The 23452-nt window shown below is 50.8% G+C and overlaps 2 protein-coding genes across 2 annotated transcripts in view; one reads left to right on the top strand and one right to left on the bottom strand.

The window, feature by feature from the left end:
- Nucleotides 1–1558: 1558 nt before the first annotated feature.
- BRF2 (BRF2 RNA polymerase III transcription initiation factor subunit) lies at nucleotides 1559–5134 on the top strand. Its single transcript, XM_007935055.1, has 4 exons — nucleotides 1559–1712; nucleotides 2375–2434; nucleotides 3248–3569; nucleotides 4405–5134. The coding sequence occupies exons 1-4, from the start codon at nucleotides 1559–1561 to the stop codon at nucleotides 5132–5134; spliced, it is 1266 nt and encodes a 421-aa protein (XP_007933246.1).
- A 2424-nt stretch (nucleotides 5135–7558) lies between these two features.
- The window catches only part of ADGRA2 (adhesion G protein-coupled receptor A2), a 50710-nt gene continuing 34816 nt past the window's right edge, over nucleotides 7559–23452 (bottom strand). The window contains exons 3-19 of the mRNA XM_007934971.2: nucleotides 21410–21481; nucleotides 21017–21088; nucleotides 20809–20880; nucleotides 20359–20522; nucleotides 19095–19308; nucleotides 17818–17982; nucleotides 16827–17025; nucleotides 16146–16295; nucleotides 15903–16064; nucleotides 14567–14791; nucleotides 14131–14347; nucleotides 11599–11807; nucleotides 10775–10902; nucleotides 10334–10457; nucleotides 9685–9830; nucleotides 9102–9191; nucleotides 7559–8837 (exon numbers count right to left, since the gene is read on the bottom strand). Coding sequence (XP_007933162.1) covers nucleotides 7559–8837; nucleotides 9102–9191; nucleotides 9685–9830; nucleotides 10334–10457; nucleotides 10775–10902; nucleotides 11599–11807; nucleotides 14131–14347; nucleotides 14567–14791; nucleotides 15903–16064; nucleotides 16146–16295; nucleotides 16827–17025; nucleotides 17818–17982; nucleotides 19095–19308; nucleotides 20359–20522; nucleotides 20809–20880; nucleotides 21017–21088; nucleotides 21410–21481 — 3688 coding nt within the window. The remainder of the gene's footprint in view (nucleotides 8838–9101; nucleotides 9192–9684; nucleotides 9831–10333; nucleotides 10458–10774; nucleotides 10903–11598; nucleotides 11808–14130; nucleotides 14348–14566; nucleotides 14792–15902; nucleotides 16065–16145; nucleotides 16296–16826; nucleotides 17026–17817; nucleotides 17983–19094; nucleotides 19309–20358; nucleotides 20523–20808; nucleotides 20881–21016; nucleotides 21089–21409; nucleotides 21482–23452) is intronic.

The following is a 23452-nucleotide window of genomic DNA, read 5'->3' as shown; positions in this document are numbered from 1 at the left end:
TCCTTGGGTTTCCAAGGCAGTATCACTATGGAAGTAGATTGCCCAACCTTCCTTCTGAGGAGTGGCTGGTGGGTTTGAACTGCCAGCGTTCTGGTTAGCAGTCAAGTGCCTTAGGTACTTACTATGCTACCAGAGCTCCCATGATGAACACGGGTGTGCATAAATCTATTCATGTCCCCAATCTCACCTCTTTAGAATATATGCCTAGCAATGAAATTGCTGGATCAAATGGTATTTCTATTTCCAACTTTTAAAGGAATTGTTGTATTTCCACAGTGGTTGTTATCATTTTACAGTCCCACCAGTCATCTAATTTTTAAGCTTTGTTTTGTGTTTGATCATGTTCTATGTATTTCTGTAATATCATAACTAAAGGCACAGTTTATATATATAGTTTATATATACTATATAAGTCGAGAACTTTGGGGCCAGAATCAAACGTTAAGCATCTTAAAGCTCAAGGTTTTGAAAACAAATTTTCTTGCACTCTCCAGTTTACCAAAGGCCTTACGACTCCGTACTTTTTTCACTCCAAACATCATTAGGCAGACATTCTTTGTCTAGCCTCTGAGGGCATTTGAGTTTGATAGCAAACTAGATTTTAACTCAACTCCCTCATTCTACAGTTGAGAAAAATCGGTTTCAAAGCGAGGAAACAACCTGCCTGGGGAAGCAGCTCTGGGAAACAGAACCCAATTTCCTGCTCTCTTACTAAGCTACTCTGCCTTTTAGAGACATGCTTTCTGAGAGGGAGGAAAAAAAAAAAACCCTGCCGGCAAGTAAATTCTGACTCATAGCGACCCTACAAGACAGAGTAGAAGTGTCCCCACAGGATTTCCAGGGCTGAAAATTTTTACAGAAGCAGACTACCTTCTCATCTTTCTCCCACACAGTGGCTGGTGCGTTTGAACCGCCAACCTTCCGGTTAGCAGCCAAATGCCTTAGGACTGCGCCACCAGAGCTCCTTAATACGCTTTTTACTATGGCCAAAATCAACAGCCACTGCAGCAGAGAAACAGAGAACCTGAGATTATTTACCGATTTAAAAAGGGCAGTTGTTACACGATAGTAACAATTTCTTGTCTAATATACGTGTTGTGTATGCAGTAAGTTCTCGCAAATTAAACCCCCAGCGTGTTCCCACTTCAAACGGAGAGTGGCTAACTCAGGCAATTCAGACCAGGAACCTCGTCTTCTAGCTCAGGTTTCCACTCCAGTCAACACATGAAAAGACCGGAAGTGGTGCGCCGCCGCCGACCTGTTGTTGTGTTGTTACGTGCCCTGGAGTTGGAACCAACTCATAGCGACCCCTCCTTGGGTTTCCGAGGCTGTATCACTATGTATTGCCCAACCTTCCTTCCTTCCGAGGAGTGGCTGGTGGGTTTTAACCGCCAGCCTTCCTATTCCGCCCTAGCGCTGGCCGGAAGAGGAAGGTGCAGTCCTTAAAAGAGTCCCCTTCTCTTTTCTGCGGCTGCACTGTTGTTGTGGAGGCAACGTACGTATTGGAAGGGTTCCGGCGCTAGCGAAGAACCTCACGGTGTCCTGTGCAGGATGTAAGATGCCGGGCGGACGATGTTGCCCCGAGTGCAACTCCACAGAGCTCGTGGAGGACTCGCACTATTCTCAAAGCCAACTGGTGTGCTCCGACTGCGGCTGCGTGGTCACAGAAGGGGTCCTTACCACCACCTTCGCAGACGAGGGCAACCTCCGAGGTACCTGTGGCCGGCCTCCCTAGGCCTTGGGGTGGCCGAGAATGGTGGCGGGATTAACATGTTATTTTCCTCCCTTTGCTTGCCGCGCGCACTTAAATATGGGAAAAACGGTCCAAAGTAAACTGGTTAGTTGCAGAAGTTCGGACTGCTATTCATCTTTGTTTTCTCAGTATATAGTACAGAATCCAGCATATATACGAGATATAATAAATGTTGAATGAATGAAGCTAAGAGAGAAACAAAATTTCACTCAACTTGTCTGTTCAGGTCATGGTGGAAGGATTGTGGGTTAATTCTTTAGGAATAAAGCACATAGTATTGCCCTGAAATAATTTTTAGCACTAATAGACAAAAACATTCTCTCTCTCTCTCTCTCTCTCTCTCTTTCTTTTTTTCCTGGGTTACATGTGCAGGAAGGATGACTGAAATTTCAAACAGTTGGGCCACTTCAGTGCAGTCCTACCCTTTCCCATCTCTGTGTATTTGATACTGCTTGTGGACATAGAAAACTGGATGAGCAATTGTTTGCATAGATGGGTGCTTTCTGTGAGTCATGGAGTAGATACTCGGTGATTTGAATTCTGCTCCCTGGTCTCATATGGGAGGGAAGGGATCTGGGAATCAAAGGCTAAACAAGCTATTCCTTGCTCCTTGTCTTACAGAGGTAACATACTCCCGAAGCACAGGAGAAAATGAACAAGTTAGTCGCAGCCAGCAACGAGGTGAGAATAAACCTTTTTATGACACAGTGTCTTTAAAGAATGTTATTTTGATGGCCAAGTCCATCTGTTTGCTTTTCCTGTTTTCAGTATTACTGGCTTAGGGTTGTTGTGTCATGGGGTCAACTCATAGTGACCCCATGTGACAGGATTGAACTGTCCTGTAGGATTTTCTAGGCTGCAGTCTTGAGAGAAACAGATTGCTAGATCTTTCACTGAGCCACTGGGTGGGTTTGAGCCCACAACCTTATGGTTAGCAGCCAAGTGCTTAGCTATTGCACCACCAGGGCTTCTTGTTGTAGACCAAACCAAAACCAAATGCCCTGCCATCGAGTCGGATCTGACTCATAGTGACCCCTCCTTGGGTTTCCAAGGCAGTATCACTATGGAAGTAGATAGCCCAATCTTCCTTCCAAGGAGTGGCTGGTGGGTTTGAACTGCCAGCCTTCTGGTTAGCACTCAAATGCCTTAGAAGGATAATTAGAAATAAAAGGTGGGGATGGTTCTGAGAGAGATAGCAGCAGTTCAATGTAAGGTTTAAGTCTGTGCAGGGGTGTGTTTGAGGTGGCCTCAAGGAGCCTGGATAAAACTTTGGCCTGACCCTGAATCAAACTAGCCTCTAAAAGTGCTAGGATGTGATTTCTTTCCATAAATTTCTTTGTGCTTTTAGAATGACCGTACCAAATGTCATTTCTGTCAGCATAGCAAGGGACATTATTTGTGATTCTGGTGTCTGAAGCCACTTTAGCAGAAATTCTTAGGCACTACACAGAAGCTCCTTTGACCGCCTCTAACTCTTGCTCTGGGTTTTCTTAGGTCTCCGCCGAGTGAGAGATCTTTGTCGAATTCTGCAGTTGCCTTCGACATTCGAGGACACAGCAGTTGCCTATTACCAACAGGCGTACCAGCACTCTGGTATTCGTGCTGCCAGGCTGCAAAAGAAGGAGGTGTTGGTGGGGTGCTGTGTCTTAATCACCTGCAGGCAGCATAACTGGCCCCTAACCATGGGAACCATCTGCACCTTGATATATGCTGATTTGGATGTGTTTTCTGGCACCTACATGCAGATAGTGAAGCTTCTGGGGCTGGATGTGCCCTCTTTGTGCTTGGCAGACCTAGTGAAGACCTACTGTAGCAGGTACTTGCCTTGTAGGAGCCACTGGGATGGGATGGGTGCCTATTCTCTGAGACCTAAATCCTCTTAACCTTGGGCTGTCTCTGTTTTGACTAAAATCTATCTAAAAGAGTGTGGGAGAAAAATCCATTCTTCCTGTCTGTGTCTAGTAGTAGTAACATCAATCCCATTTTACATTTCTGTGTTTTAATTTTCAATCCCTCTGTCCTCACAGTAATTTAATGATACAGGGGAAGTAGGTATTAGTCTTAGCATAGGACTGTGGTGATATACCACTCACATTGTACTATTTGTGAATGATAGTTCCTGAGTTGTGCAGTGCATGGTCTGCAGGGCTATGTTCAGCAGGCCTGCCTCTGCTGGATTATCTGTGAATGAAGTTCACAGGATGCTAATAAATGATAGTTCTGGGCTAAGAAGCTAGTCTTTTTTAAAAAAATTGTATAAGTAACCTATATTCATTTGTTCTGACAAATATAGTAGAAAGCTAAGGCTATTGGTGTCTAATAGTTTTGGGTTTCAAGGTTGGTTTCTTACTAGCTGATGACTATAACTATAAATGTAGGTAACAGGGTATAGTGTGGATTAAATGAGAGTATTTGTAAAGCACTCAGAATAATGGCTGACAGGGAGGTGCTCAATAAATGTCAGCTTCCTTCTGCATTCTCTTTCCCTTTGCCTAACAAGCAGAAAACCTTGTGTAAACTTGCTGCCCAGCAAGCTTAAATGTTCCCAAGAGAAGAGCTTCCCCATCTTGAGTGGACTATTCTTTCTCTCCTTGGAAAAATAGCACCCTCATAGTAGTTACTGAGACCAGCCCTCATTTTGGTTGTTTCAGCTTCAAATTGTTCCAGGCCTCCCCATCTGTGCCAGCCAAATATGTGGAAGACAAAGAGAAGATGCTGTCACGAACATTGCAGTTAGTGGAGCTGGCGAATGAGACGTGGCTGGTGACTGGACGGCACCCTTTGCCTATTATCACTGCAGCTGCTTTCCTGGCCTGGCAGTCACTGCAGCCTTCAGGACGTCTGACATGTTCCCTCACCCGATTTTGTAAATTGGCAAATGTAGACCTGCCCTACCCTGCTTCTTCCCGCCTGCAAGAGCTGCTGGCTGTGCTGCTGAAGATGGCTGAGCAGCTAGCCTGGTTGCAGATCCTGAAACTGAACAAACGGTCTGTGGTGAAGCACATCGGAGATCTTCTCCAGCACCGCCACACCCTGGTCCGCAAGGCCTTTCGGGATGGAACAGGAGAGATGGAGGCCTATGAGAGGGAGCTGCAGGGACTGGGGCAGGAGCAAAGACAGGGAGAAGAAAAGGTGGGGAATAGCTCCTCAGATTTGCCTGCTGGGAAACGACCAGCTAGTCCTGCCCTTCTCCTTCCACCCTGCATGCTGAAGCCCCCAAAACAGCTCCGACCCACATCTCCTGTCTGCACAGTCACTGGAGATGAGAATATTTCTGATAGTGAAATAGAGCAGTATTTGCGTACCCCTGAGGAAATTAGGGACTTTCAGAGAGCCCAAGCTGCTAGACCAGCTACCAAGAGTGTACCTAATGCACTCTGATACACATTCACCTCGTTTTGACAGCAGCTTGGTAATAGGCCCAGTCGTATTCTGAGAAATAAATGGGTACAAGACTTTAGGTGTTATCTTTTTTGAAGGAACCTAGAGGGACTGTATGATTACTTTGATCCCAGGTTCTGGAGTAGAACTCAGGAGGACTACAGGGATGACCATGTATAGAAGAGAAAGTCACATCCTTAGTGTCAAAGAGCAAGATACATATATTCATATGCAATGGTATGGTTTATCTCTTAAGCGTCTGGGAAAATATCAGGTGCTCTCTTGCTTCCACTTTGATTTGGACACACTACTCCTAATGTTGCATAGGCCTGATGGGGCTTCCTTGCTACTGTAGAACCGTTGGCATTTCCAATGGTCTCATCCCTCAGAGGAACAGGAACTGGGGGTATTCGCAGCCCTATATCCAGTCACCAAGTCTTGGTAGGTTTATGTGTACGGTGTCATGAGATCCTCTATCTCATAAGAAAAGAATTGTGGGTAGACTTTAATAGTTCAAAGGGCTTTGCAAAATTTTAATATATTAAAACAAGAGGCATCTGCTAGAAAACATTCTATTGTATAAAACCCGAGCTCTTAAAAACATGTTTTCTTTGGCACTTTTCATTCCCTCCCTCCCCTTTCCCCAGCGTATTGCAAAAAGCTCTCCAGTGCTAAGGCATTGGCGGGGTATGTAAACAGCAGCCAGCGTTATGTGGAAGAATAATACAAAGCTTTTTTTTTTCTTTTTCTTTTTTCTGTCTAATACAGTCTGTGCAGCAAGCATAAATAACAGGATCCATCCTAAGGAGTGTGAGCTTTCCCTCCTCCTGTACGCCCTCTTTCACCTTGTGATTGGGCTGGGGTGGCACAGAGCCTGGGAGGGGCCCAGACCAGGCCTGGGCTTTCTGTTACTCTTCATCAGGCCCATGGTTTCACTTTCATTTGACACTATTAAAAAGGCTGGTGGTTGCTTTTAAGGTTGGGAAAAACATGGGTCCTAGTGTTTCCAAGTAGAAGGCACAGGCTCCAGATGAGCTACAGAGACCTCAGCAACTACCTCAGGGGGTTTGGCTTGGCTTCTAAGTCAGGAAGCTGGTTTGATGTTTTGGGGGTTTCTCTAGAACTGTAGACCAGGAGAGTGAGCTATTGGGAATGGTTCTTCCAAATGGCCTCACTGAGGCAGGAACTTGCTTTCCCCCACTCCCTTGGTGTTGGAAGGCTGAAAATGAGGATATGGGTCTTATAATTGACAGTGAGTGCTTCTCCCAGTACCACCTGCAGCTGTACAGTGCACACTCTCTTTAGAGCATTATTTATAGGACCACATTTGGCCATGACTAGATTCTACGTCAGATCCAAGTACCAGCTCCCTCTACTTCCTCACATCATCCTCATCCTCAGATGTCTGGCACAGTCAGCTTTTTAGGTCTAAATGAAGTGTCTCTGAGCCATGTGTAAGGTTTGTGTGGTACTTTATGAGAGTGGTGTTTTTATCCCTGTTTGTGCACTCTTTCCACCAGCTACCCTCCCACAGGACTGGTTGATCTCCAAAGCTGCCTTTTCATACTGCCCACCATCCCCTCTTGCATAGTTAGCCTAAAAACAGCACCTTGTTACCTCCCATTAGTCTTTGTCACCTGGCTCATCCACTAGGTTGGGTGCTCCCTTGTTAGCCAAAACCTGGGTAGGAGAGAGGTCCTAGATCTAGGTAGACTGGGCTGACTTGGAAGAGGGCAGTGAGAAGAGAAGGCAGTTCCCAAACTCCCATCATGTTATCCTGGTAAGGGTGATGACCACCAGTGAGGCAGTGTGGATGGATGCATAGTACCTAAGGAGGAACTCAGGACCAGGGGCTGCACTGTGCCCTTCCACCTTGTTTATGGGTTGCTATAGACCTATGGGACTTTAGGAGCTCTGGTAGCATAGTGCCTAAGGCACTTGACTGCTCACCAGAAGGCTGGCGGTTCAAACCCACCAGCCACTCCTTGGAAGGAAGGTTGGGCAATCCTACTTCAGTAGTGATACTGCCTCGGAAACCCAAGGAGGGATCGCTATGAGTCGGGGCCGACTCGACGGCAAACAACAACAACAACATAGACCTATGGGACTTTAGCCCCTACCCCAGTAGGCACCAATAAAGTGGTCACCAGAATTAGCCTGGGCTTGGATGGAGATGTATCACGCAAGTGTTCTGGGATTGTCTGTCGCTGTCCCGAGAGATAGCCCTCTTGGAAACTGGCAAACATCTATCTCCTTTTCCCCTGACTCCAGGACTAAAGCTGGTGAGAGCTGGAGCTGTCACCCGGCGCTTCTATCTCAACTCTGTTGACGTACCAAAAGACGTCTTTGAGGGCGGGCCCTGGAGGAGCCGGGGTGGGGGTGAGGGGTAAGAAGCCCAGGGCCATCTTGCTCTAAAGTGTCATCCTAGACCGTGGTCTCGCTCTTCCAGAGGCCCGTCTTCATGCAGCCGCCTCCGGTCGCCTCCGTGCCTGTCATATTGATGTCGTCGTACTTGCCCCCCTTAGGGGCGCCGTTTAGACTGGCGGTGTTGAGCGGGTATGAGCGACGCTTGCTTTCCTTCTCCAGCGCCCCGCCCCCGCCGCCCTTGAGATTGTCGCGACTTGTGCTGCGGCGCTGGCCCGGCCGCCCTGCCTCGGGAAGTGGCGCTGCGCTCGTGTCACTGCCCTCCGATGGCGTGAGCATGAGCTCGCCCTCGTGCTGGCGGCCAGCTCCCGGGCTATTGCGGCTGCTGCCGGGGTAGCTGTCCGACGGGCTGTTGTGCAGGCTGCCGCTCTCGCTGCTCAACAGCTCTGGGGCCCCAGCCGCCGTGCCCCCGCGCAGGGTCTTGAGCCTGTTCTTGCTGACCACTTCCCCCGCGCGGTGCCCCTTGGCCCGACTCTTGTGCACTCGGCGACCATGGGGCAAGTTGTTCGGATGGCGTGGAGCAAGGCTTCCCCGGGAGCCGGTGGGCTCCGGCTCCCCTTCCCCGCGGGCTGCCACCCCTGCCTCGCACACCTGATTCTGGGCCAGCTGCAGGTTGGTGAGCTTGTAGGGGCCCAGGGGCGGCGCGTGGCCGCTGCTCCCGCTCGGGGAGGATTTGAGGGAGGCAGGACCCTCCCCGAACACTGGGGAACCGTCCTCTTGAGCAGTGGGCAGAGCCCGGGGTGAGGCGTGGGAAGCCGAGGCTGAGGCCGGAGGGCAGCAGGTGCGCCAAGAGGCCCTAACGTCTCTGCGCCTGGCACAGTGGTGAGTGAAGACAAAGAGGCCCAGGGCGGAGGCTGCCACCCCGTACAGACAACTGCATACCACACGGGGAAGCCAGCGCTGGGACACCGCCAGAGCTCCGCAGGCCCACATGGCCAGGTATAGGAAATGCGTGGTCACCAGCGCCCCCAGCTGGACTCCTGGAGAGTAGAGGCCGTCACCATTCTCCGGGGGCCCGGACGTTATCACCCCTGAGCTCCCAGCACCTAGAAGGGAACCTGAGTCACTCAGAAGGGGGCCACTGCTCCTAAGCCTGGTGGAACCCCTCAGCTCCTCCCCTGGTTCCAGGGAGACCCTGCTGTTTCGCCCCTTTGGGCTCTGTGCCAGAGGACCCCGTAAGCGCAGCCCTGCGCACAGGAAGTAGATCCAGGTGACCAGCAGAATCAAAGCCACAGGGATGTAGAAGGCTCCTAGGCTTGGACGCCACACCAGCCAGCAGCTGAGGGGAGACACCGAAGCAATGGGTGAGGAAGGGGAGCATGTCTGGGGTAGGGCCCACAGGCTGAGATGGTTGTGGAAGTAGAGGATAGGTGAGCAGAGAGGGAGAAACTGGCACAGTCAACATGCATGGGCTTGGGTTGGGTCACTGGCTGGGCAGTCCCTGGCAGGTGTCCCTGCCAATGGACTAGAAGGCATCTGGTGCCTGAATGGGTAGGTTTGAAGGTAGGCAGGGAGTGGTGCTGGGCAGGAGGGGTGTGCTCACTACGGGCTGTGGTCCTGGTAGTTGTGGATATTGACAGCAGCGGTGATGCCACAGATAATGAGTGGGATCCCTCCAGCGATCAAATAGAACCTGGAGAGGATTGGGGTTTGGGGGTCAGAGGGGAAGGGAAGGGGAAAGGAAGAACCAGGTGCTTAGAACCCTTGGACTTAGTAATCTCTGTCCCATCTTTCTTCCCCTTTAAATTCTGTCAGAATATTTTGCCAGGGATGCAGGTCTAGTAGGTCCCTGGGGGAATTAGCCAAGATGGTTCCAAGGGACAGAAGTCCAGAATTGTCCCTTCTTTCCCTAAACAATGCAGAAGCCAGGGATGCCACTCAGATTCTTGGGGTCCCTGCCCAATGCTCTTCGGAGTTATGATCTTCCCTGATGTCATGGCTGAAAGGCCCTAGGATGTACCCACTCTGTGGTCTTGTGCAAGCTGGAACCACCTCAGGCCTTGCCTCTTCTTTCCTTGGAAATTGATCTCCCACCTTGCATCCACCCTGGGAGAACAGATTTTGGTGTCCTACACCCCCCTCTGAGACCATCTCCCACTGCACAGCTAACAGGTGGAAGCATGTACCGGAGCATGGGACGGGGAGCAGGCAGGGCAGAGTCCCCTTCTTGTGGAGGAGGCGCCCTCCAGGTGAGCTCCTTGTGGAGGATTCGGGCCTTCACACCCATCCAGAGCAGTGTAGACAATGAAGAATAGTGCAGAGTGATGCCCACCTGCAGGATCAGGCACTGATGTTGGGGGACCTGGGCTGCTACTACTGTGCCATCCCAGAGCCTCATCCCCACTAGCGTTCTTCTGTTTCTCCTGCCTCCAACTCCACAGGTCTTTTACTCTACCCAGCCAGCTACTCAGATACTCCTCGGGGTTCTGTCCTTGCTGTTACCCTCTCTATTTTCCCCCAAGTTTCTCTTGCATTCTGGAGATTCTCCATTGCCCTGCCATTTGTTTTCTGGCTCCTCCCTGACTTCTCCATTGCAGGTGCCCACTCTACTTTTGAGTTCTATCTCCTATTTTCTCTGACCTGATTCTTACTCTTCCACCTCTACGACCCCCTCCGCTTCCCCAGCTGGGTTGGACACAGAGAATGGAGCTGGAGCCTATTTGCATGAGCCTCCTTTCCCTTCTTGTGCAGCTCCCTACTCTATGCCTAGGTCACCATTACTAATCTTGTAGCTACTGTCACACACACACCACTGCCCAAACCCCTTTTGCTTACCGCCTGGCAGACGACCTGATAGTTGGTGAGTGTAATGCCCCCCGCAAAGACAGCAGAGGTCATGGCCATATGGAAGCAGAGGTTCAGCAGCATGTGCCAGCCTTTCCGGGAGACGTAGATGGAGCTGCCCCAGAAACAGTATTTGGTTAATGCCCCCACCCTGACCCAAGATCAGGCCTATGGGGTCTCCAGGCCACTGGGAGGGCCAAAGAAGGAAGGGGATGGCAAAGTGCAGGTATTTGTGTGCATGCAAAAGTGTGTATGTGATAGAGGCCACAGGGCAGGAAGTCCTCAACCCCTGAAATGTGGTTTCTGACCTCAGAACTTTCAAAGACAAGAGCCTGAGAAAGTCATGTGTACCTACCTGAGAAACACTTGTCAATACTTAGTGAGACCCACTGCCTTCCCACCAGAGCCCTCTCATCCTGCAGAAGTGCCCACCTGTGGTTGAGGATATAGGTGATGATGGTAGAGAAGAGGCAGAGCAGTAGCAGGGCTGTGCAGGGGTACACAACAGGATGCAGCCCTGCTCCTGAGCCCCCAACTTCCCGAGGAAAAGTACTCAGCTCCTGTGAAAGGGTGAAAAGAGGAAGTGGGTATGATGAAGCTGGTAGAGGCCATCCCGTGGAGCCCTTAGCAGTCCTCCAGGCCAGTTTTCCTTTCCCAAGCTCTGCCAGCCTGGGTGCTGACAAGGACGTAAGCATCAGGATGTCTACGCTTAGGTAGCCTCAACAACCTCCTATCTGCCTTCATCCCCTTTTATCCATCTTTCTGGAGATTTTTGAGATCTCCAGCCTAAACAATCAGAGTTGAGGAAATAGGGGGAAGGTTCTGTCTGTAATACAGTTGCATGCTGCTTAGTATCTGAGAAAATGGAGTGGGAAGTGTGATGAGGGAGGGAAAACAGCAATGAGTGAGGAGGGTGACCAGAGAGAGTAGAAATGTTCTACATTCCACCACCACCACCACCCCCTCACTTTAAAGATCTGAGGCTCAGAAAGTGCAGGATTTGAAGGCCAGGCAGTGTAGTTCCAGATCTGTCTCTCTTGATGTGGAACTGGAGGCAGGACCTCCCTGTCTTCTGAAAGGTGGAAAGGTATGGGGGAGATCAGAGGAAAGTTCCCTGTGAGTCCTGACAGCTATGGAGCTAGATAAGGCTGCTGGCCTTTATTTCTGTCTGGCCTCAGGTCGTCAGAGAACCTGCCTCCACCTCTCACACATTCCCTTTTTCCCTTTTCCTCTGACCCTGGGCCCATTTCACCCACCATGAGCACAGCTACATTGCCCAAGTGCTGGCAGTGCAGGGAGCTGACGTTGGGCTGGCTGGAACGGAGCTGGCAGCCCTCGGAGCTCCAGCCGCCAGGCCCCCCAGGCCCCTCCTGGCTCCATGAAGCTGCCACAGGTTCCACCCCTTCAGCCCAGTGGCGTAGCGAAACAGCCACTGGCTCCGTCAGGTTTCCCACGCCACAGCCACCTATGGGGGAGAGGGAAATCCACACATACACACAGGCCTGCAGGGAGGCAGGCTCAGGTAGAACTAAGAATCAGCAGCCAGAGCATATAAACACCTGCTGGGGGCAGGGCATTGATCTGGGTTCGTGGGATATGATTAGAGGGAAATATGGGCCCTGCTCACAAGGGGCTTCATTCTAGCTGGGGAGACACAATGAATGAAAAAAGCGTAAGTACTAAGCAGTGGTCCACTTAGAGTGCCAAATGAATATGTGCTCCAAGAAGCTAGGACTCTGGGGCTGAGGTGCCCAGGGAGGATGTTCCCAGTATAGAAGCTAATATCGAGGGAGCTAGAACTCAGTCTTAGGCCTGCAGAGAGGAGTCAAGAGAGCACCCTTAAGAGGGAAAGTTGACACTGCATTAGGTAGGTGGGATGGAGGGAGGGTGAGGTGGAGGCATTCCCAGCAAGGGAGAGAAACCATGAACAAGAGCTGCGAAGGGAAAGTGCCTGGCATATGGGGTACATCACATTAAACTACCACCTTCTCTCACACACTTCCACACAGCTGCTCACAGGAACTTTTACTCTTCCTCAGTTAATACTTACTTATCCTTCAGGGCTCAGTAGGAACTTTTGGTTCCTCAGGGAAGACCAGCTATGGCCCTAACATGCTCCAGAATGCCATCTGTGCACCACTGCTTGGTAATATGAGCTTCACTTACAATGACTTGTTTAAAGCCTGTTTTCCTTGATGAACTGCATGTTCCTTGAGCTGTCTTGGGTGGGGTGCACCCCGGCCCCAGCACGGGGTCTGGCACATGCCAGGTACTCAGTAAGTGCTCATGGTCAGAATGAATGACCCAGGAAAGTATATCTTCTAGGATCAGGAGATGAACTCAGGGTAGTGACAACAAAGCCTCTGGCTGTGAGAAAGGGATGAGGCCACCTCACACAGTACCCTAAATGGCACATGGAGGAAGACAGGCTTTGTTCTTATGGCAGTGGGAACAACTGAAGGGCTTTAAAGGGCTCTCTGAACCTTGTGTCTGTGTGTGGGATGGACTGAAGATGGAGACAGCCTGGCAAACATAAATTAGGGGATGGTTGTGACAGGCCAGGAGTGGGGAGGAGGGGCCCAGGATGAAGCTAAATTTTCAAGCTGGATGGTGAAATCATGATAGAATTAAGGCATATGTGGAGCAACTGGGGGAACCCTGGTGGTGCAGTGATTAAGCACTTGGCTGCTAACCAAAAGGTTGGCAGTTCCAACCTACCAGCTGCTCTGTGTGAGAAAGATGTGTAGTCTGCTTTGGCAAAGATTACAGCCTTAGAAACCCTGTAGGGCAGTTCTACTCTGTCCTTCAGTGTTGCTATGAGTCAGAATTGACTTGATGGCAATGATTTTTTTTTTTTTTTTTTGAACATGGGATAAGTGGCCTGGGAGAAAAGATACCGAGTTGAGCAGAGAGAGGAGGATGAGGTAGCTGAGGGTATACCCCTGTTATATCCACCTTGTTTCCTGTGTGCCAGGCCCCGAGCTAGGGATAATCAAACATGGTATATCCCTACTTCTGCTCACATTGTTCTTCCTGCTATGAGTGCCTCCTCCCTGCCTGGATCTCCACCCTTCCTGGTGTCTCTCAAAATCCCAGTCATTCCTCAAGGCCCATCCATGTCAATCCCTCTTCCGGCCACAATGGCCCAGAGCCTTTTTAGAACATGTCTTACTTGGGCTTCAGAAGCCTCCTGTAACATCCATTTTTTTTGCTCAGCTGGATGGCAGACTCTGTGTATGTGTGTGTGTGTGTGTGTGTATCCTATATATTTTATTCCTTGTAACACCAAAGACAGTGCTGTGTTTAGAACTGTGCTTCATAGGATTTTCAATAGTGGATTTTTGGAAAGCAGATTGCCAGGCCTTTCTTCCCAGGTACCTCTGGGTGGACTTGAACCTCTAACCTTTTGGTTAGCAGCCTAATGTTTGCAACATCCAGGGACTCTTTCCATCATTGCGTTCACACATGCAGGTATGTGGGAGAACAAGAAGCGTGTTGGTGTGTTTTGGAAGAGATGGGTCAAGGGTTTGTGCTTATAGCCCTCTTGAAATTTGACAGATCTGGAATATAGAATCTAGTCTTTTCTCTTACCGACCCCTTCTCTTCTTGGGACATCTCTGCCTGGCCCAGACCTATCCACCTTGGGAAATGGTAAAGGGCCCATATCACCTCTGCTAACTTCACCAGGACATTGGGGGGCGCTGTGGATGAGGAAAGGGCAGAATGAAGGGGAACAGGAAAGACACTTGGGAAGGATCCTGAGTAGCAGGGAGAGTTTGGCCCCTTACTGGTTCCTGCAAAGATGACAGGGGTGGCCACGCCGCGCCTCTTGCCAGGCCCAGCAGTTCCAGGGCGGGAGGTGTTGCTGTGGCTGCGGAAGAGGCGGCCATTTCGGAAGACGAGCAGTTGCAGGGTGCAGTCTGGGGGGGCTGGGGGAGCCAGGGCAGCCGGAAGGGATGAGAACAGACTGGGGGGCAGCTGGATGGAGGCCAGGGCCACGCTGTTCTGAGGGGACATGGGAGTTCCTCAGAGACACCCAGGAGCCCTTAGGACTCTGATGTCTTCCAGTCCCCTCCTCTTGCCTCCCTCTTCTCCCACCCCCCACTTCCCCGTTTCCTGGATCCTGCCTCCTGTTAGATCACGCCCTGCCCCCACCAGGCACCTAGTTTGGGCCCCTCCCCTCTTAGCCCTTTCATGCCCCACACCTCCTCCCCCAGTGCCCACCTTGATGTGGAAGGATGACAGGGAGACATTGGGCCTCCCTGTTGTACAGCGGAAGCGGAGCTGCTGGTCAGCCTGGGGCTCAGGGTCAGGTGGGGGATTCTGGCCGGGGCTGCCATGCCGTGCTGTGGCTATCCCTGCCTCCCTTCTTTGGAAAGCTGTGCAGGTCAGGCCCACGTAGCTGTGTGGCTTGATGAGGTAGGCCTCCAGTGCCACGTTTCTCGAGTTCTAGGGACAGGAATGTGTCACTCCGCAGTTTGAAATATGACAGCCCCTCTCTTGGTCTGTCTGAGACAGTGTGTTCCCTCTGCACATTTGTCCAGGTGGTGTCCCCCTGTGCTTTATTCTTCACTGTCTTATATCTGCCACAGAGTGTTACCTGCCCACTGCTGGCTGCAGCACCTTTTCCTTCCTTTGGCTCTCCCATTTGCTCAGCACTTTTCCTTACCCTTTCTTGTATCCTGCTCACCTCTGAGCATGTGCTAGATTTATTCGCCCAACTAAGCTGTAGAGCAGGAACATATCTTACCTTTTTATCTCCTGAAGTGCTGAGCAGCCTATCTTGTATATGTTGTTGTTGTTGTTATGTGCCGTCGAGTCGGCCCCGACTCATTGGCAAATAACAACAATCTTGTATATAGAAGGTGCTATATTGTAGTTGTTAAGTGGCTAACTATGCCTTCCTCATATTGGACATATCACCTTCTTCTCAAGGAACAAAAGATTCCATGACTCCTCACTCGACTGCAAGTGCTATCTGTTCTCTTACAAGCTTTCCTCTTATTCCTTCTACCCCTTTGACCTTTTCTCTCATTTATTTCCATCAGGCTTTCCCTTCAACAAAAGAACCCTGTGGACAAAAATGGTTAAATGCTTGGCTGCAAACTAAATGGTCGGTGGTTGGAATTCACCATTGACTCTTTGGGAGAAAAGACCTGATGATCTGTTCACTAAAGAGTACAGCCTAGGAAACCATGTGGGGAATTTCTACTCTGTCCTATAGTGTTGGAATCAACTTGACGGCATATAATAACATCCCTTAAGCACCATTCCTTACCACAAAGTTTTCCATAACTTATCCAGTGTCACTGACTTCCCTTTCCTTTTCTGTGTCCCTGATAACTTAGAAGTTGATACCACACCAATCAACATTTAGTCACGTATAGTGGTCCATGCTGGTTAGGCTTATGGCAGGTGCATACTTGGAGAACTTGGTTACTAAGAAAGTAGTGTTTCTCTTCTCTTCTCCTGGATAATGAGAACTGGCCCTGGTCGGCTCTAATGCCCCTCCCAGTGCTAAGCCCCCTTAGGAGCTCCCTCCTACTATGACCCATGTTACCACAGAGATATGCTGGGCATGGGGGCTGAGGGCAGCACCCCCGATGCGTTCCAGGGCACCCACGATGCCACTGCAGGCCTTGTCCTCACGCTGGGCTAGCCACAGCAGGTGTTCATCCACCAGCATCAGGTTACTGGCCATATCCACCATCACCTCCACCAGCTGGGAAGGACAAGGGCAGGAGTGGGGTTTGGGCCCCAAGGGGCTGGGCATGAGAAAGCTTGGTTTCCAGTGGAATCTCACCTCTTTGATCTGATCAACATAACCCAAAAATTTCTGGATCATTTGAGCCACATAGACTATATCCATCATGTCCGAAAAGCTGGCGGCCTCAGCTGTATACACTCGTAGCTGGTGGGCCAGGGTTAGTGCATTGGAGGCATTGATGGGCATCTGAAGGTGTTGAAGGAAGAAAGAGGGTCATCCTATCCTATTCTTTCTCACCCAGAACCACCCCTAGGAGGCCTCTGTCTTCTGAGCTGTAGCTCAGGGTGGCAGTGCCTGGGAAGGGGATGGCACGAATTGGGATCAGAGGTATGCATCCTTGCAATTCAATGCTGCCCACTTTAGGACTACTGGCCCTAGCATAATGGGACTACGACTTCCCTCTTTCCTTGACTTGTCTCTTTGAAGTGTTTGTTGGTGGATAAAGAAGCCTTGGTGAGGGGTGCTGGGGTATGGGATGGAGGATCTGAATCCTCCCCAGGGCTTGGGCAGGGGGGAGGGGAAGCTGGCAGAGAGCACCCAGAGACAAGGTGTGGCCCCACCACACTCTCACTGTGCACACCACGGAGCTGTGGAGATGCACAGCAGCCTTGGGGTGGGCTCCCCTTACCCCATGGGGTCAGCAGGCTTCTTCCTTTCCTGGTTCCCTGAACCAGAGGGTGATGGGGTGTCCCCTTCCCATCCCTTTCCTGGCCTCACCAGCACGAAGGTGTAGAGCACCCGGGTGATGTCGTTGGTGTACAGGCAGTGGGAGTAGTCCCCAGGCTCCCAGCGGCCAGCACGGTCGCACCGGCGGGAGGCTCGAGTGCCCGGTGCACCTCCACTCAGAGGCACTGAGGTGAAGGGGTACTGCAGACAGGACTGGTAGGCTGTGATGCCAGCCAGAGTTCGAGGCCACCTGGAGGCAGAGGCAGGAACGGAACAGATGATCCAGGCTCCTTAGGGCAAGCCCCCCCACCCCTCCTTCTCTTAGCAGTGTGATCCCAGATCCCTCTGGGCTGTGGGGAAGGATCAAGGAGAGAGGGCTTGGACTTGCCTTAAGTGGGTTTCCAAGCTGCACTTCCAATTAGGTGGTTGTTCTAACAATACTGTCACTGGTGATATGGGGGCTGGACTCAGAGACCTGAGTTCAATTCCAAGCTCTGCCATTTATTAGGTATGGCCTTAGGCAAGTTGTTTATCCTTTCTGGGCCTATTTTCCCCTGTACACTGGGAGAATAATGCCTGTACCACTTAATTAAGATGGTCATTTGTTGTTGTTTGCCGTCGAGTCGGCCCCGACTCATAGCGACCCCTCCTTGGGTTTCCGAGGCAGTATCACTACGGAAGTAGGATTGCCCAACCTTCCTTCCGAGAAGTGGCTGGTGGGTTTGAACCGCCAGCCTTCTGGTGAGCAGTCAAGTGCCTTAGGAAGATGGTCATAGGGATATTAAAATGTGACACTTCTTGTGGAGAAGCTTTATAAACTGTTAATGTCAGGAAGCAAATAAAAACCTTCAGGTCTGTGCAGCACATCTAAGAGTAATTTTATACATAAGGATAAGGGCCTTAGAACTGAATGACAAAAGAAGATGGGAGACTGTGGTCTCAGATGCAACAGTGAGGGATGGTGTTGGGGGCACTGGGGACTGCCAGCACTGGGGTTGGAGGCTGGATCTTCAGGGATGTTCTCTGCAGAGCAGACCCTAACCTGAAGTCCCCACGGTTATTGGCAACACGCTCAGCAGGGCAGTAGGAAGCAGAGGTCTCCAGCACCACAATCTCCACCTTCTTGCTGGCATTGCCCTGGACTGTGGACACGGAGCACTCCCATTCTCCTGAGGCCCACACGCCGATGTGAGACAGGGTCAGCTCACTGAGGGCAAAGGAGGCGGCTCAGTGAGGCACTTGCAGGCCCTGCCCTGCCACCCTCCTGAGAGCCCCCTGGCCAGTCCACCCACAGGTGTCACGGTCTGGAGTGTACAGGATGCTGGCTTCCAGTTGTTTTTATGTTGTTAAATTAGGGAGGAATGCAAGTCTGTATTCCTTTTATTCTGATTATGAAATTATTTTCTGAGCTGTAATTTCCCCATCTTTATTACGGAGATAAAGGAGCAGTGGTGCAGTGGTAAAGTACTGGGCTGCTAACCCAAAGGTTGGTGGTTTGAACACACCAGCCATTCTGAGGGAGAAAGACCTAGTGCTCTGCTCTGGTAAACATTCCAAAACCAAAAAACAAACTCACCACTGTCAAGCTGGTCCTGACTCATAACAACCCCTCCTTGGGTTTTCAAGGTGGTTTCTCTACTGAAGTAGATTGCCCAATTTTCCTTCCGAGGAGTGGCTGATGAGTTTGAACCAGCCTTCTGGTTGGCAGTCAAATGCATTAGGTACTACACCACCAGAGCTCCTACATTACAGCCTAGGAAAACCTATGGGGCAGTTCTCCTCAGTCACAGGGATTGCTATGAGTCAGAATTGATTTGATGGCACCTAATGACAACAACAACATCATGAAGATAATGCTTGTCTTGTAGGTCTATTGTAGTGTTTAAGTCTGATACCTACATGGGACTCACTATATACATTGTAAAAGTACTAAAGAAATGTCAGACACAATCATTTTATCAGCCATTTAGTTCCTATTCCATATTCAGACCATTTATGACTTAGTCCCAGGCTCTCATAAGCACACATGCACATGCACATGTGAACACGTGTCCAGGGACATGTCTGGGCGTAGCTCTTTTTGTGGGTAGGTGACCACCACTTGTCCTGCTGTGCTCTGAGAAGGGGTTGTTGTTGTTGTTCTGTGCCGTCGAGTTGGCCCCAACTCATAGCGACCCCTCCTTGGGTTTCCGAGGCAGTATCACTACGGAAGTAGGATTGCCCAAACTTCCTTCCGAGGAGTGGCTGGTGGGTTTGAACCACCAGCCTTCTGTTTAGCAGTCAAGTGCTTTAGCCACTATGCTGTAGCAGAGCCTATACCTGGTGATGAAGGTGCAGTCATGGATGAGGCTCTCCCCTAGGAGGACGCCTGCCTGCTCATCACCTTCCACGGGGGCCCGATTGTGGTACCAGTGGATGCGGGTGTCATTGCCCAGGTAGCTGGAAGAGCACTGGAAGGGCAGCCGGTCCCCCTGGAACACCACTTGGCGCAAGGAAGGGATCAGGTGGTGCGTGTGCAGCTCCAGGGCCCCCTCTGCAGAGGAGATACCAAGTAGTGAGGCCTGTGTGCCTGCATGTATATGTGAGGATCTGGGGGGCAGGGCAGCCCCCCTCTGTCTCTAGCCCACAGCAGCTGGGGAAGGAAAAGGGGTCAAAAGAAGGCCTCCAGAGATAAGAGCAAAGGAGAGGAGTAGACAGTTTTTGGGCAAATAGAAGTGCTCCTTTCCATAGCACACTTGTTACCCCAAGAGGTTGTTGTTGTTATGTGCCTTCGAGTTAGACCCGACTCATAGTGACCCCTCCTGGGGTTTCCGAGGTGGTATCACTACGGAAGTAGATTGCCCAACCTTCCTTCCAGGGAGTGGCTGGTGGGTTTGAACCACCAGCCTTCTGGTTAGCAGTCAAATGCCTTAGGCACTATGCTACCAGAGCTCCCACCCCAAGAGGTAGGACCCAATCAAAACATACACGAGCAGCCCCAAAAGAAGTTTAGAAAACCAACAGAGGCCCAGTGAGATTTGAGGGGAAGAGGCTGCCCTAGACAACATGGCTACTGCCCAATAAAATAACACTTAAGGCCGATACAGTGTCAGATTACCCAATAAGCAAGGTAAGCAAGGTTTACTTATGTTTACTTACTAATCTGTAGTGAACAATTTCATATTTTTTACCACATCAAAGATTCTGGTATGTCTTTTATGTATGGCTGGCATCTCTCTGTCTCTCAACCCCACAGCACCTTCCTACAGAATCAAAGCCTTTTTTCAAATTTACAGTGCTTAACAGAGACACAGTACCCAGTAATCAAGGTAAGTATGGGCTTACTTACTAATCTATAGTGAACACCAAAGATGTGACAAAAACTATGTGAAACTGTTCACTACAGATTAGTAAGTAAACACACAGGTAAGCTGGTGCTTACCTTGCTTATTGAGTAATGTGCCCCTGGGCCAAGACCATCTTGGGCAGGACAGGCTGTTGGTCTGAGGGAGGAGTGGGGCTATTCAGAGGGAGTTCGGCCATTGTATTAGGGCTCGAAGGGGCAGTCAGAGTCCACAGTAGACAGAGGGGAGGAATTGCTCACCACAGCGGAGCTGGGCCTCCTGGAGGCCACCCAGGGCCTGGGCATGCAGCATACTGGGGTAGGAGCAAAGTGTGCGCTCTGACAACTGCAGGGAGTGATTCCGGGCCCAGGACAGCAGCCAACGCAGGTGGCAATCGCAGGTCAGGAACTCAGTGCCGAAGTCCCTGCAGAGGGGTCATAGAGTACAGCAGAGGGGGTGTGGGCCTTTGGGGTGAGGATGGGGTCCCAGGAAGGGGATGAGGCTGGTCAGGGCTGGAGAGGGCAAACGTGGGTATGTGTGCACTCCTCCACCCACTGGGTAATCATGGAAAGTTGAATATGCAGTTTTAGGCACTCTCTGTTCTACCTACTCATAAGGCTGGCCATGGTGGCCCCAGGGCTTATGTGCCTCCCTCCTGGCTGAGGAAGGGAGCAGGGTTCTGAGTCTTTGGGCTGGGAAAAGATACTCACACAACCTTAAGGGCTGGCAACTCATCAAAGACCCCAGGCTGGAGATTGGAGAAGATGTTCCCAGATATGTTTCTGTAGGGAATTGGGAAACAGAGAGATAGACCTTAGGTCAGAGAAGGGGAGGGGTGAGAGGAGACACCTGCAGGAATTTGGTGCTGACTTCTTCCTCCCCAACCCTCCTTCAGGTGAGCCTTCTCGCCTCACTCACAGTCGGAGAAGCTTGGGGAGGCCTTGGAAGGTCTCGGAAGTAAGACAGCCAATCCGGTTGTTGGAGAGATCTCTAGAGAGACACACACATAACCTCAGCAAGTCGGCCACATGGTGGCTCATGGCTCTGCTTGTGTGAGGGACATGTGTGACTGCGGCTTGTGTGTGGAGCAAGATGAAAAAGGAGATGGGTTTGGGCCAGTGCCACATCTGAGCTTGAAATGTCCACTTGTTTAACCTCCGCTAACACCCTGTGTTGGGGCAGGAGGGAAAGCTGTGGGTAGGGCTGTGGAGAAGGGATAGAAAAAAGAGTGGTTGCTCATGGGTTTTATGGGACTTTCCCCAGGGATAAGAGGAGGAACTGGAGGGGTTGAGGGTAAGACATGTCACTCACAAGCGCTTCAGCTCTCCCAGACCCAGGAAGGCACCGGGCTCCACTGTGCTGATGACATTGTTCCTCAGGTCCCTGTGGGAGGCAGGTGAAGAGACCCTCACACCTCTCCCTCTCTGAGGTCACACTGCTCCCCTAGGTGGGTATGCTCATAGTCACAGGAAGTGTTGAATTTCTCTTTCCTTCTAAGTCTCTGCTCTTCTCAGTGCTGGTTGGGGAGGTTGGATTAAGGAATCCTCTCCTCAGACAATAAGGTCCCTAGGTGGTGAAAATGGTTCGTGCTCAACTGCTAACCTAAAGGTTGGCAGTTCAAACCCACCCAGTGGCACTATGGAAGGAAAGGCCTAGCAACCTGCTTCCATAAAGATTATAGCCAAGACAACCCTATGGAGCAGTCCTACTTTGAACACATGAGTCTCCATGAGTTGGAATCAACTCATCGGAAACTAACAACTACCACCACCTTTCAGACAGGTTTCTTCAGCCTCCCTGACCACCATCAAGGGGCACTGGTTAAAAAAATGTTAGACAGGATGTAGAGGCCAAGAGATGGGATTGAAAAGGACCTTGGTTTGAGGCAGCAGAACATGATGGAAACTAGGAGTAGAACAAACACTGAACTAGGTAGGAGTCAGGATGCCTTGATTTCCTATGTCACTCTCTGTTGAGCTACCCTGAATATCTCACAAGGTTGCTGTGAGAATCATTTGGAAATGTGCCTCATACAAATGCTATTCAAGGCAAATTCTTATGGACCCTGGCTATAGGGAGGTATTTTTACAGCTATTTTATCTCTTCCTATTTCTCCATTTGACAGGTAAGGAAACAGACTATGCAGCAGGTGGATGACCAAGTGGACTCTGACCTGGATCCCTGACTCTTGGGCAGGATTGTAAATCATCTGGCCAAGGCCCCTTGATTTTCAGAGGAAGAAGCTGAAGCCTAGGGAAGGTGAAGGCTTGTTCAACATCATCAGCCCTGCCTTCTCTCCAGGGTCTCACAGGAGCCCACAGTGCTGAGAGAAGAAGTGCTGCCTCTGGGCTGAGCTCAAGCAGGTCACAGACAGAACGGAAGATGGCTTGTAGCCCTCTCAGGGCTCTAGGGCTGAGCTCCACCCACCCTAAAGAGCCAACTGTGGATGACTTGTCAGAGCAGCTCCTGTCCCTCAGCCTGGTGGCTTAGCTCAATCATGCTACCAGGGTGCAACTCCCATGGCGGCAGTGCTGAAGGGACAGCTCCACCCACTGGGGACCAACTTGGCCCTAGTCCAACACTTAAGCCTGCAGCCACCCCCTCTATACATTGAGGCAGGAAGGACCACTAAGACCCAAGTGCTGGCCCAGTGGCCTTCATCCACACCTTCATCCTCTGTGCTGGACCAGAGGTCACTTGCACAACTACTCAAGGGCAACCTGGATCCTTCCTGGGCCAAACCAAAACAACTTACCAGGAAGCTTCCCTGCTTACCCCAGTCTCCCCGGGACTGAAGATGGAAGCTGCAGCCACTTTGCTCACTTTCCCATGTCCTCCCTACCCCACTCAAACACCCAGGAGATTATGAAGCATCAGGTAGGGGATTCTTGGAATAACCAACATATCAAAAGGGCCTGGGGACTGTGACAGTAAGAGGAGAAACTGATAGTGATATCTGGGACCAAAGTTCTGTCCTCCCTAGTCCGCTAGCCCAGAGTAAGGGAGGAGGCGTTCAGATCTGCCTGGCAAATCCTCAGGGACATCTGTGGATTACAGACAGGAGAGGGTTAACAGAGCAAGTTGGCTCCCTGCTGTGGGGAGAGGAAGTGGGTGTCCAGGATGGGGAGGTGCTGTCCCACCAGGAGGACTGTTTGCACACAGTCCCAGTCAGGGGACATAAACACCCGGAGAAATTGAGAAAACACCCTGCTCAGTCCTGCCCATGGCTAGGGGTCTTCACACCTCAGCTCCCTCTCATGCCAAGGACTTGGCCTCCCTATCTCTGAATCAATCCCCTTGAGCAGGAAGGGCAAGCCACCAGGAAGGGCTAACTTCCTGGAAGAGGGATAGCGT

This window comes from Orycteropus afer, unplaced genomic scaffold, assembly GCF_000298275.1.
Source record: "Orycteropus afer afer isolate SDZICR_OR568_19922 unplaced genomic scaffold, OryAfe1.0 scaffold00024, whole genome shotgun sequence".
Classification (NCBI taxonomy): Eukaryota; Metazoa; Chordata; class Mammalia; order Tubulidentata; family Orycteropodidae; genus Orycteropus; species Orycteropus afer.
This window is presented reverse-complemented; position numbering and strand designations above follow the sequence as displayed.